The sequence below is a fragment of the Marmota flaviventris genome, chromosome 9 (genome assembly GCF_047511675.1).
Source record: "Marmota flaviventris isolate mMarFla1 chromosome 9, mMarFla1.hap1, whole genome shotgun sequence".
Lineage (NCBI taxonomy): Eukaryota > Metazoa > Chordata > Mammalia > Rodentia > Sciuridae > Marmota > Marmota flaviventris.
In genome coordinates, this window is record NC_092506.1 from 101,915,212 (window position 1) to 101,929,553 (window position 14,342).

At 39.8% G+C, this 14,342-nt stretch overlaps 1 protein-coding gene across 1 annotated transcript in view; it reads left to right on the forward strand.

The window, feature by feature from the left end:
* Positions 1–8,157, forward strand: part of Pafah1b2 (platelet activating factor acetylhydrolase 1b catalytic subunit 2) — a 30,252-nt gene extending 22,095 nt beyond the window's left edge. Inside the window, exon 6 of the mRNA XM_027930552.2 lies at positions 1,120–8,157. Coding sequence (XP_027786353.1) covers positions 1,120–1,398 — 279 coding nt within the window. The 3' untranslated portion in view covers positions 1,399–8,157. The remainder of the gene's footprint in view (positions 1–1,119) is intronic.
* The last annotated feature ends 6,185 nt before the right edge of the window (positions 8,158–14,342 follow it).

A 14,342-nucleotide genomic window follows, 5' to 3' on the forward strand; every position in this document is an offset into this window, starting at 1 on the left:
ACTACACCCAGTTAGGTTGGGGATATCTGACAATAGTTCTGTAATGGGATCAGTTTTCTGTAAAGACTACTGCTAGTTTGGGATGATAAAACTGTGCTCTATATAAGAAAGAGTAGGCATTTTTCTTTTTTAGTAGGCTGACAGACTTCTTATCTACCTGAAAATTATATTAGATCACTAATACAAGTTAAAATCATTTTAGGGCACCTTGTTTTATCCTGCCAGGTATTATGTGGCTCTGATTCACCAAGACTGCATTGGTTCCAATTCTCTTCTAGTGTATTATGGTGTATCTTCCATATGGCATTAATAAGTATGGCTTTGAGCTAGATTTTTTTGATAGCTATAGGAGACAGGATTGAACGGAAAACAACAATGGAGCTAGGAAGTCTAGTCAGGACATTTCATTTTTACATGAATTGAGGTGGTAAGTTCCTGAGCTATAGCAGTGTGTGTATATGATCAGGATGAAAAAAAGCAAATGGTTTAGGGCTGGGCTTGTAGCTCAGTGGTAGAGTGCCTGCCTCACATGTGTGAGGCACTTGGTTCCATCCTCAGTACCACATAAAAATAACTAAATAAAGATATTGTGTCTATCTACAACTAAAACACACACACACAAAGTAGATGGTTTAGAGAAATATTTAGGATGCAACAGCACAGTAACAGTGATAAATAAGGTGTGTGGGATGAGAGACTCAGGGATGTTGGAATGACCAGTTGATAGAATGTAACAGCATAGGTTGAGAGGAAGATGATGAATTGCTTTTGGACTTGTTGGGAGTACCTCAAGTGCATCCAGGTTTGGTTCTGTAGCCAGAAGTTCAGTATGTAATTCTGAAGCTTTAGGGTGAAGTGTTTAGAGTAGAGATAATAGTAGACTAAGGGTGCCTCCCCAAAGAACACCAGCCAAGAATTGAGTGACAGGAGGAGGAAAGAAAAATGAAGAAATTAAGCAGGACTGGTCAGCTTCCACTAAAACTAATCTTGTGTTTTAGAAATCAAAGGTTATTTACAGTGTCAAATGAAGTAAGTATTCCAGAAATATCTGAAATCACAAGCTTGTGAAGAAAAACACATGAACCTTCAAACTTAATGTTCTTCTCTGTTTTGCCCCAGGGTTTATTACCTCGAGGTGAGAAGCCCAACCCTTTGCGGCAAAAGAATGCCAAGGTGAACCAGCTTCTCAAGGTTTCCCTGCCGAAGCTTGCCAATGTGCAGCTCTTGGATACAGATGGGGGCTTCGTGCACTCGGACGGTGCCATCTCCTGCCATGACATGTTTGATTTTCTGCATCTCACAGGCGGGGGCTATGCAAAGATCTGCAAACCCCTCCATGAACTGATCATGCAGTTGCTGGAGGAAACACCTGAGGAGAAACAGACCACCATTGCCTGACTGGCTCCCATCAGTGTTAATAGCATCCCAGCTTCCTCAGATCAGTTATATCACTGGCACTACAGAATCCTCTTTCTTAAGGCACTTTGCATTGTAGAATGCTCCTGGATGCTCATATCTAGTGTTTGAAGGGAGGAGGGATTTAAACTGGTCCTGTATATAGAAGTTTTGTTTGACACAGGAGAAAAATTAGCCAAGGAAGATTGTTGTTTAAATTGATTTGAAACCAGAAGGTGACTTTTTAGTTGTTTGTGTGACACATTCATTGAATTATCACTGTTTTTCCTAGGATATCATCAAGCCCAAGTACTGAATAATATGAAGATTCTTTTCTTGGCCTTTTTCTAAGGATTATGTCATATGATAATTATCACAATCACACCTACTTGGCTTTAAACAGATGTTTTTTGTTTTTTGTTTTCCAGTTTTTAAGGTTCATAATTTAGCCTTTTGTTTTGTTTTACTCATATATGTCCTTGGTGTTTTCTTAACATATAGCATCATATTAAATGTGTATTACTCAAATATGGGAGATGCGATAGTTACAAGTGAATTTGTACCACTCTTTATCTTTCCCATGCTTAACAGTGAAAAATAGGTTTTGCCCCCTTTGACAAGCTTTTTGGAGGGTATTATTTTTTATGCTGCTGAATATCATGTCTATAATAGACTCATGCATGCAGCCTTTCCTCCTCTTTATCTCCTCATCCCTTCTCCTTTTTAATTTTATTTTTTGGTCTTTATTGACCTTACGAGCTTTTAACAAATTTTGATCTAGGAGCTCCATTGCTGGAAGTCAGAGTCCCCAGCCATTTACTCTCATGATGATATTACTGATGTGTAACTCATTCTTGTGTGTGGTGTTCTGTGCTAGAGTCTGTGTGGTGTTATCCATATTCAGAGTTCTAGTTTGTTTTTTCATTAAAACCTATTACAGTTTCCTTTTATGAAAAAAAAAATCAGAACTCTGTTTCTCATTCCATAATGCCTGACATTTCAAATTTTGTAGTATTCTGTGGTGTATATTTTTAATTTTTACAGTGCTGGGAATCAAACCCAGGGCCTTGCAGATGCTAGGCAAGCACTCTACCACTGAACTACCCTCTTACCCCAGCTCTATATTTTATTTTTTTTAATATCAGTCAAAAAAATCTTTTGACATTTCGTGAGAAAACAGTAAAGCTACTGATAGGCTTTCTACCTTTATCCTGGCAGTTTAGTAAAAAAAAACTAGGTTCACTTAACTTTTCAGGTTTCTTATTAATGTATCTTTATCTGAGAATTTCAAAAGCGCTGTTTATAATCTTAATGGTTCGCTTGAACTATAAGAACTGCCATTTAAGAAAATAATGGAACAGTAGGTGGTTTATTGTTTATTATTCCTATGAAGTACATACAAACTGGATCTACAAACATTTTAAACTGGACCAGATTGGGTAGTGATATGACCCATCAAAATGCTCTGCAATGATTCTGCTTAAATTCAAACTCAGTAACGAAGGTATATGTTTTATGTGCTGCTTGCAAAGCAACTGGCAGGGCTTTGTGTGTTCATAGAAAGGTACTGATCTGTGTAGTACTCACATCTGACTGAGAAGGATTGAACTTGGGCTGGTTTTTTTTCCTTGTTGAGCCTCTTTCTAGGATTTCTTTTTGTTTTTTTTTTTTTTTTGTCTTTAAAAAAAGATTAGTTTTCTGAATGTATCATGTCTTCATTAACAACAGAAAATATACATGGTGTTTACTAAACTTGTTTACTATATTAAAATTCCCTTTTTATTTTTGGTAGCCCAGGCTCTTCAGTTTTTCAAGTCAGATTTTTTTTTTTAATTCTTAATGAGATATATAGTTGCAGGAAGGAGTGTTAATTAAGCCAGAATTTTGTGTGGAAAGCCAGGTTCCTATCTGGGTCTTTTTGTGTCTGTCAGAGGTGGTGGGAATATGGTCCAAATAAATCCCTTAGGTTATTCCTGCAAGCATGCGCTTTTAGCTTCTCTTGTCACTGAGGATCAAATATCCCTTTGTGAGCTGGCCTCAGCTCCTTTGCTTATGTGTATAAACCTCAGATGATAGTACATTTTATATCTACCAGAGCTATTCAAGCAATAGTATTTGAACCACTAGCCTTTTAAATAAAATTCTGCCCTGTTGCTAATGTGCAGATGTTGAGTCCACTGTCATTTCTTGCCAAGATTTCTTTGCACTGCTCTAGACAAAATGTATTTTTTTACTTTGATTAACATCCCAGTTTGCTTCAGTGACAGAATTTACTGCAAAGTCTGTACTTTTTTTAAAATATAAATTTAATGCACTGTCCGTGAAATGTCCTAGTTGTTATGATTTAAGGGGCCAACTTTCCAGGCAGCTAGTAGAGATACTGTTCTGTTCCTTTCCCAGAAAATTTTAATCCCTTTGCCCACCCTCCTGCTATTTGGTAGCCAGTGATGGAACTTTAAAGATGCCTGTGTTTGGGTTGAAGGTAGACTGCCTCAGGGCGATCTAGTGCAAGTTGTTTTATTGCCCACACAGTGTAGGTTGCCATAGGCAGTGATCTGGCCATCACCTTGAATCTTCTGTCAAAAATCTTAATCCGCCAAGACAAATCTTAAGTACCTCATGGTCTGTTCTTAAGAATTGTAATCGGTGCCTGCCTGTAATTCTACCTACTTAGGAGGCAGAGGCAGGAAGATCCCAAATTCAAGACCACCCCAGGCAATTTAGCATGGAAGACCCTGTCTCAAAATAAAACAAACCTGTTGGGGATGTATGTAGCTCAGTGGTGGAATGCTTGCCTAGGAAGCGTGAGGCCCTGTATTTAATCCCTCGTATCACAAAAAAGGAAAATAATTGTTGACTCTTGTTTAAAAACATAAAAAGAAATTCTTGGCCTTTTTTTTTTTTTTAACCTAGTCACTGTTTACAGTTGTATGCTAAAGCCTGAAATAATGTCTGTGCTGTGGTGTATGAACATTGCCAATTTTATATTTATTGCAGTGAAGAAGAAACTAAAATTATTTGAAAAGGAGGAGCATGTCCAGGCTCCTGAATCTGTGTGGGTCCATGTGGGAGCAGTGAGTGGGCGCTTCTTGAAAGGAGGCTTTTTGGAGAGGAGCCCCAGACTCCCTTGGGGTGTTCCTTGGGGGAATCACTGCCGCTGGCTGACTGAACCTCCCCAAGGGGAGCTTGTGACTCTGCTTTGGCAAAGTTTCCTTGACTATTAGTACTCATTCTGTTTAGTGCATATTTCAATATAAATGTCCATTTCACTCGAACTTTGCTGATGTCTTTCTGTCTCCTTTTATCATATTTTGGATTCCAGTGGGAAAAAGAAGGGATGGTTTTTTTCCTACCTTATCATAAGTAAATTGGATACTTTTATCATTTTGCTACTTTTCTGTGGAACTGAATGTACGCTTACCTTCTTGGGTGGGGTGAATAGTTATAAGGAATCCTGGGTACAAAAGAGGAAAAATTGTTAAATGTGTTAAATTGGTTCAGAGTATCTGGCAATTAAAAATAACTCTTAAACCATAAACTGACCTTTTGACCCTTTTCCCTAATCGCAGTGTTTAGAATTAATTCACGTAAAATGTCCCAGGTTGCACTGTTTTTCCATTCTGTACACTAACAATTTTTAATTTTGAAAATCTCTCCATTATTGCCCTGAGGTTAAACTTAAGCACTTGAAAAAGTTTGCACTGCTGAGTTTCTTTGCCATCCAGATAAAAAAGCCTGGTGGCCTGGGAATGTGGCTCAGAAGTAGGGATCTTGTCTACCATGTATGAGGCCCTGGGTTCCATCCCCAGCACTGCAAGGAAAAAGAAATGCTCAGGACAGTATTTTCCATGTGTTAACCTCTTGTGTGATTTATGTAACTGCATTCTTTTTATTCTTGCCTAAGAGGCCCAGAGACTTTTTTTTTTTTTTTAATCTTGTCCCGGTTAGTTGTAATTTAAATGGTTGATCTAGGAATTGAACCCAGCTTTACCTGACTTAAAAGTCCTAGCTCTTGCTGCTGCTAATTCATGCTGAGGTATCTTTTTGGCTCCAGCTTTTGATTTGCTAAGTTGATGACAAATCCCTGGTTTCCTTTCAGTTGAAGGTCCTGGGAATGAAGTAAGACAGTTTTCCCACTTGAACCAAGTCTGGAGTTCCTTCAGTCTTTCTGCAGCCATAGTAATGAGAATTATTTAAAGTGCATTGTCTGGTCATCTTCCTACGTTAAACCAGCAGTAAAATTAAAATGTGAATATGGAGCAAGAATTTTTGGTAGTATACATGAAGGGGTTCAAAGATTGCCTAGCTACTCTTATTAAAAATTCAGATTAATAGGAAGATACTACTTGACTAAATGAATTTAAAAATCTAAAGAAGGGTTAGAGGGCAGGGCTGGGATTGTGGTTCAGCTGTGGAGCGCTAGCCTAGCATTGTGAGGCCCTGAGTTCGAGCCTCAGCACCACTTAAAAATAAATGAATAAAAATAAAGGCATTATGTCCTCCTACAACTAAAAAATATTAAAAAAGAAAAAGAAGGAGGAGGGTTAGATATATAGCTCAGTGGTGGAGTATTTGCCTAGCATGTGCCAGGCCCTGTGTCTGTCCCTAGTATAGCAGAATAGGAATAAAAGCAATTAAAAGCTTAAGGTTTAAGTATAATCACAATATGTTGCAGAGAGATAACTTTTAAGTAGGTAGGAGTTTAGCAGCTTCTAAAACTGTGGGAAGTGACCACAGTTGCAGATGAAAACGTCAAACGAGGAGTTCTAGTCAGACCTTCAGAAAGCACAGCTACCTCCCTTGAAGTCCACCACATAAAAGGCTAAAACCATTTTGCAGAAAGGTTAGTTTGGGTTCTTGTGGTAGAGAATGCCTTATCTGAACTGGGTGAGTGTCATCAGACTGAGTTAATGTGACAACAGAATGTAGGACATGAACCTTGAGCATGGGCTCATTTATTACCTTCTAAACTAAAGCAGCCTCCTCTAATTATTCTCTTCTATGAGACTAGAACAAAGGTCAGTTACTCAACTGACATCAGTACCTATCCTGATAATATACCACACAAGCTAGTGGATATTCCACGATAGTATTCCTTGATAGAAGTTTCGCTAATCTTTGTATGATTCATCACACTTCACCACAGTGCTGCTACTAAACTAAAATGGCTTACTTCAAAATAGCATGATGAAAATGTGGAAATATTAAACTGAGGAATTTTTGTTTTCCTAGTTGCCCTTCCCCTGTATCTAATCATTCCAAATTTCTCTCCATCTATGAAGGTCTCTCCTTTGTCAGCCGCTTTTATGAACCCTTAATCATCTAACAGAGCCAGGCACAGTAGGACAGACTAATCCCAGCAATGTAGGAGGCTAAGGCAGGAGGATCACAAGTTCTAGGCTAGCCTCAGCAATTTAATGGGATCTTTAGCAAAACCCTGTCTCAAAAAAATGGGATAGGGAATGTAGTTCAAGGTTAAGCACCCCTGAGTTCAATCTCCAGTAACAAAAAGAAACAAACAAAAATACCCAGCAGCAGTGAAGGCAGTGTAGGTCCAGAGGATTTGCTTGTCTGTAATCCAAATTACCCCCAACTGAACTTCAGTTAGCACAAGTGGATGAAGTTGTGGTGTGCTTAGAAGACAAAGGTCCCTCACTCCGAACATGGGGAAAGCCATGGCAAATACAGAATCTCAAAGTGGCTACATTTTTTGTTTTTATATTTTTTCCCCTATGGTACTAGGAATTGAATTCAGGGGTATTCTACCACTGAGCTGGGTCCCCTGGCCCCTTTTTAATTTTATTTTGAGACAGGGTCTCACTAAGTTCCTGAGGCTGGCCTTGAACTTGTGATCTTCCCGCCTTAGCCTCCCAAATAACTGGGATAACAGGTGTGCGCTGCACTGAACAACTACCTAGTTTTACATGGCCCAGAAACAAAGATTTTAATGTTTTGCTAACTGTAAGAAGTCTTTTGACTCTGGCCTGATTTTGTACAATGCCTCTTACCTTTCACTTTTTTGCTAGCTCATTCTACTTTATTTACATGCAGATTTTACACATCCATCAAGCTGTGCCAGCACATTTGTGCTAAATCATAACACTTCAGTGTACTGCAGCATGCTTGTTGACAGCTGCTGACTTACAAGATCAAGTCCAAGCTATTAAATGTAACATCCAACAGTCTCCATGCCCTGGCCCCTCTTCAATTTTTTTTTTTTTTAAATATTTTTTTAGTTGTAGGTGGACATAATACCTTTTTATTTTATTTATGTGGTGCTGAGTATCAAACCCAGGGCCCCACACATGGGAGATAGTGCTCTAATGCTGAGCTGCACCCCCAGCCCTAGCCCTCCCCTCCTTTCAATTCTTATTCTCTCACATTTTCCCTTGAACTTTCATTCCCCTAGCATTGAACTTAAGTCTATGTATTTCCCCTTAGTTGGAACTCCCTGTCTGGGATGTACTCCTGCCTGTTTACTGGGCTAGCTCCTACTCATTCTCTATCCCACAGAGAAACCTCCTAGAGTGTACTCTTGTTTCTCCTATTTTCAACTTTGGTCTGTGAGGTCTTACATCTGAGTTCCTATGATAACCCTGTGTAAAACTTTTATTATGGCATTTATTTTGTACTATATGCTTATCTTTTTCTTTATACTACTACATTATGAGTTGTTAAGAACAAAGAATATTTGTTCCTAGCACCTAGCTTAGTGAATAGTACAAAACTAGGCGATGAATGAATAAATGGGAAATCCAGTGATTTGTTCATGGTCATCTATCCAGTAACTGTTAGAATTGAAATAGTCACACAAATCTTTTGATCTTTATGCCTAGTCTTTCAGATGACACCATGATGCTGCTTATGAGAGAGATTATTTCTGCTAGTGATGAATAAAGGCAAAAGTGGAACAACACATACTTTCGAACAACACAACAGATGCAATACATAATATAAAACTTTCTGAGAGGGGCTGGGGGCTGTAGCTTAGGGGCTTGCCTAGCATGTGTGAGGCACTGGGTTAGATCCTCAGCACCACATAAAAATAAATAAAATAAAGGTGTCCATCTACAATTACAAAAAAAATTTAAATACTTTCTGAGAATTCTTTTTGAATAGTTTGCTTAGAACTAGATGGAATTAATAAAGATAATGTTTATAGGAAGAGAAGGTAAAAGAAAAAGCTAGACAGGTTCAAAGAAACAAAGATATTATGAGTGACAAAAATCATCTTTGTGAGGGATCTGAGGACCAATAGACTAGGAGAAGGTATGGGATATATCCTGAGATGTGGCCCAAGTGAAAAGAGAGGATTCCTTTCTGTTACTGAGAACAACTTGGAATAACAATTGGATGGCTATGTGTAATCTTTAAATACAGCCAGAGATGGCCAAAGTTCTTGAGGTACATCTTCGAACATTTTAGAGACCTAAGTTTGCTTGCTTGCTTTTATTAATTTTGTGTATGTGCATGCGTGCACTAGGGATTGAAACCAGAGGTACTTTACTACTGAGGCCTTTTTTTTTTTTTTTTTTTTGAGACAGGGTCTTTTTAAGTTGCTTAGGGCCTCACTGTGTTGCTGAGGCTGGCCTCAAACTTGCAATCCTCCTGCCCCAGCCTCCTGAATCTCTGGTATTACAGGTGTACGCCACCACGCCTGTCGAGAGACCCAAGCTTTCTTGAAATTGGAGGAGGATGGCTGTCTCATCTTTATCAGCGATCTTTGGAGGCACAGATTTGAACTGATCAATTATTTATATGCTTGTTTCCTATAACCTGATAACCAGCCTGGTTTCCTGGAAAGTTCTGATGTTGGTTCTATCATATGGCCAGGGGGAACCAGATCAGATGCAGGGCCTGAATGAATTGCAGTAATTTCTCAGTTTTAGGAAATGGAAATTGATCTATTTCTAGGAGAAAGACAAAAAGACCTGCCCACTTGGTCAAAGCTGCTCTCCCTTGTGTTTTCCAGACAATAGTTTAGAGTGGTGAATGCAGCTAAGCCCAATACCACTGTGGAGTATTTTGGACTCTTGAGTCCCAATCTGATCTGATTCCAGTTTTCACAGTCCTTGAAGGAGAAATGTCCAGGTACAAGAGCAGCCCTGGGAAAGAACAGAACTTAAATGATGGAAAGAAGTGCCGAACTCCTGCTGCTGGGGCTGCCTAGGTCCAGACAATTCTGAGCTCCAAATGGACACACTGAGCCCTTTTTATGGTCATGATGAAAACAAGGAACTTCAAGTCCATTTCCTTCACTTGAAGTTGGTTTTGCAACCTTTTTCTCTGTGCTAAAGTTATACCATTTCTTGACACTAAGGTCTGTCACACCCCAATAGGCAGATAGGCACGGCCATTCTGTTCCTCCCAGGTTTCTAAATTATATACTTGATTGGATTTGAATAGCACATTGACTGATTTTTATAGTATCCTATTCCTGTGAAGTCTTCGGCTCATTTTAACAATACCCCTTAGCCAGCCAGAGTTTCTTCCTGGTCCTCTTGCCCCAAACTTCACAAATCCCCTGTGACTTAAAATGAGCAGGCCCATGCAAGGCTGGGAACCTCTGTCAGCTACTTTGTAAATGGTTCCATGTCTTTGGTATGTTTGCTGCTCAGATTCAGGAAAGTTGACCCACAAGGGAGTATCTTGAGCCATATGACTCTACCTACTCTGCCCCCTTTAGGGCCGCTTTGGATTGAGCTTTCTGTATACTGTGGCAGAGAATGCAATAGCTAGACACGCACAGAAAGCTGAAGTACCGGGGCTGGGATGTGGCTCAAGCGGTAGCGCGCTCGCCTGGCATGCGTGCGGCCCGGGTTCGATCCTCAGCACCACATACAAACAAAGATGTTGTGTCCGCCAAATACTAAAAAATAAATATTAAAAAATTCTCTCTCTCTCTACCTCTATCTCTCTCACTCTCTCTTAAAAAAAAAAAAAAAGAAAGCTGAAGTACCCTGAGACCTCCACATCTCCCCTTTGCACAAAGTCTGGCTTTGAGACCCAGCACTGCTTTTCTTTTGTATTGACTACAGCAGCTAACAAAAAGGCCTTCTCTCCTCTCTGCCAGATTTCAGAAAGGGCCTATTCATAACTGTGTCCTATTGATCCCTCCCAGGGGGTGGGGCAGAGACTAAGGAAAGTTCTGCAGAGGAGAACAGCAAGAAAATCTGGGGCTGCTACGCTCCCACAAGGCCTAAACACCCAGGGGACTGAGAATTCAAAGGTTAAGCCCTGGAGACCTTGCAAGAAGGATCACTGAGTTTGCTTGAGTTTCTTTCTCTCAAGATAGTGGGAGGAGAAAAGCAGCAGATAGGAATATAGATAGTCCACAGTTAGGTGGCACTAGGCACTAATTATAAAATTTTATTACACAAGCTCCTAGAATTTGTTAAAATGCAGATTTTTTTTTTTTTATTTTTAGATGGACACCTTTATTTTATTTATTTTTATGTGGTGCTGAGGATCGAACCCAGGGCCTCACATGTGCAATGCAAGCGCTCTACCACTAAGCCACAACCCCAGCCCGTAAAATGCAGATTTTTTAGTTCCACTGTGATTCAGTAAGTGTGAAGTAGAACCCCATATGTGTATTTTTAAATTTTTTATATTTATTTTAATTGTTGATGGACCTTTATTTTTTATTTGTATGCAGTGCAGAGAATCAAACTCAGTGTTTCACACATTTGAGGTAAGTGCTCTACCACTGAGCCATAACCCCAGCCCCCCATATGTGTATTTTTAAAAGGTCTAGGGTCACATTTTACCCAAAAACCTAAGAGGCCAAACTTTTTTTTTCTTTTCTTTGAGGCTAAACTTTAATGCTTCTTCCCTTAGTCATCCATCCTGGGTTTAGCAGAAACTCTATAATCCTCAGTTTGTTCTCACTGCACCCAGGAAAGTTCCTGGCAAATGGTAGGCCCTTTGAATTACATCAGACTATAAGTGGGGAGCTCAAGTCAATGGGGAGTGTTCTTGGTATTTACTAGCAAGATGAGCTGGGTCATCAAGAGAGAAGTTCAGTTGGAATATGGAAATCCACATTGATTCTCCAAACTGGGCATCTGACTACATGGAGGGCTCATTATAAAGACCTCTTGAGGGCCAGGCACAGTGGTGCACACCTATAATCCTAGCAGCTCAGGAGCTGAGGCAGGAGGATAGCAAGTTCAATGCCAGCCTCAGCAATTTAGTGTGTCCTTAAGCAACTTAGTGAGACCCTATCTCAAAAGATAAAAAGATGCTGGGGATGTGGCTCAGTGGTTAAGTGCCCTTGGGTTCAATTCCCAATACCAAAAAAGAAAAAAACAAATAAAAACCTCTTGTTATTTTGAGGGTCCTCTGATCCAGGGTTGTCTAGATGCTGGCAAACGTACTGGACTAATGTGCAAGAGATTCGAGTATAGGGACTGGGGGTGTCGCTCCACCACTGAGCTATGTCCATGAGGCCCTGAGTTCAAACTCCAGCACCAAAAAATAAAAAAAGTAAAAATAATTAGAAGGCTTGAGTATAGTAAGCTACTAATAAGTTGTCTTTTTTCTGGGCTTCCCTTTACTCATCATTCAAGGAAAGGTTAGTAGAGGAAACCCCTAAGGTGCCCTTCTGGCTGACTTTCTAGGGTTTTCCTTTTGCTGCCTCTTGCTCTGCCTTCACCCTAAGTTTGCTGTATTTGGACAAGGGCCAGCTCTAATGCTCCCATTCACCATTTGCCCATTAACTAGAACAGTACATGGCACATAGTAGGTGCTTATTAAATATTTATTGCAGGAATGAATAAATATTTATAACTGGTCATAAGGTAAAATAGCCCTCATTGGAATGATGCCCTGGGAGTAAGGCAGGGCCAAAAGCTGACTTGAGACTGCTGCAATTTTTCCAGCTAAGAGAATTCTTAAGAGGCACCAGCCTACCTGGCTTCACCAGAATGTCTGACAGCATTTAAGGTAACCACATTTCTTTTCCCTTAAACATATTTAGTATGTCCTATAAATGGAATACGTGTACATTATAGCAAATTCATACATTTTATTTATTGATTTTTGTTGCTGGGGATTGAACCCAGAGGCATTTTTTCACTGAGCTACATTCCCAGTCCTTTTCATTTTTATTTAAATTTTTTTTTTTTAGTTGTTAATGGACCTTTATTTACATGCAGTGCTGAGAATGAAATGCAGTGCTTCACACATGCTAGGCAAGCTCTCTACCACTGAGCTACACCCCCAGCCCCCTTTTTATTTTTGAGACAGGGTCTTGTTAAATTGCTGAGGGTAGCTTTGAACTTGAGATACTCCTGCCTCAGCCTCCCAAGTTCCCACGATTACAGGTTCGCACCACTGTGCCCGGCATATGCTTATACATCTTTTAAAAGTATTTTTTAAAAAAAGTATTTATTGTTTTTTTTTAGTTATAGTTGGACTTCTCTCTCTCTCTCTCTCTCTCTCTCTCTCTATATATATATATATATATATATATATATATATATTTTTTTTTTTTTTTTTTTTTTAAATGTGGTGCTGAGTATCGAACCCAGGGCCTCACATGTGCATGGGGAATGCTCAACCGCTAAGCCACAATCCCAGCCTTTTTAAAAACTGCTCAAGGGGCTGGGGATGTGGCTCAAGCGGTAGCGCACTCCCCTCGCATGCGTTCGGCCTCAGTTTGATCCTCAGCACCATATACAAACAAAGATGTTGTTTCCACGGAAAACTAAATAAAATATTAAACATTCTCTCTCTCTCTCTCAAAAAAGAGAAAATTAAAAAAAAAACTGCTCAAAAGAGAGTGAGTTTTCTATTATTCTGGTACTTTTAATATATACTTTTGGAATTATAGGGGAATGATATACAATACACATAGTTTTAAAAATTTACCTGTAATTCAAAGATATTCCTTGTTAATTTTTTTGGGGAAGGATACTGGAGAGGGAACTCAGGGGTACTCGACCACTGAGTCACATCCCTAGCCCTATTTTGTATTTTATTTAGAAACAGGGTCTCACTGAGTTGCTTAGCGTCTCACAGGTACTGAGGCTGGCTTTGAACTCGTGATCCTCCTGTCTTAGTCTCCGGAGTCGCTGGGATTACAGGCTTGTGTCACCAGACCAGTTTGTTAATTTTGTACACTTCAACATTTTTCTGTGCATGTCATTGTATATGGTATACTGCTTATATAGTGACATATTCTATGTTCGTTAAAGTGGCAAGCATCATTTTTGATGACTTCATGATAATAGTGCATTTAACCACTCCTTCTCAAGTAGCTTCTTTTGAGTATCTGAAATATCACAGTGAAAAGCATAGTTGCCCACACATTTGTATCTGTAACTGTTATTCTTTAGGATAGAATGCAGGAATGGAATTACTGGACCAAAGTGTATGTATCTCTTTAAGCTTCTTAAAAGAGTCAAAATATTTCAAAAGTTTTACTGATTTACACTCAAGGTCAGCATCTTTCCGTGAGCTTTATAACAGCCCCTACAGAGCAGAGAAATAGCTCTCGAGCTTGGAAGGCATCCTTACAGCTGTGTGACCCCTGCAGTGGGAGAGTCATGAATTCTTTCTGAAGTTCTGCCTCAGCTTCCCCTCTGCCGGCAGGGCCACTGCCCCGTCCGGTTTCCTAATTCGTTTTTTAAGTATCAGGGGAGAAAACTGAGCTGGAGTGGCGGAGTTGGTGGTGGTGGTTGTAATGGCCGGGAGGGTGCAAGTTGGTCCTATGTTTGCATAAAGATTAAAATTTGTCAACAAGAACCCAACACTTGGAGATCCTTCGTAGAGACGTCCGCTTATCCCTACAGAAGCTTCCAGAGGGGGAAGCATATCTAAAGAGGAGGCAGGAGCGAGGTAGAAGTTGGAGAGGATGTCTGACTTTCCCCTTCAGCGGGAGGACTGCGGCCCCTTTAAGGGCCAATCCGGGACTTGGCTCTTTAAATCTGTGTCAGTTTCCC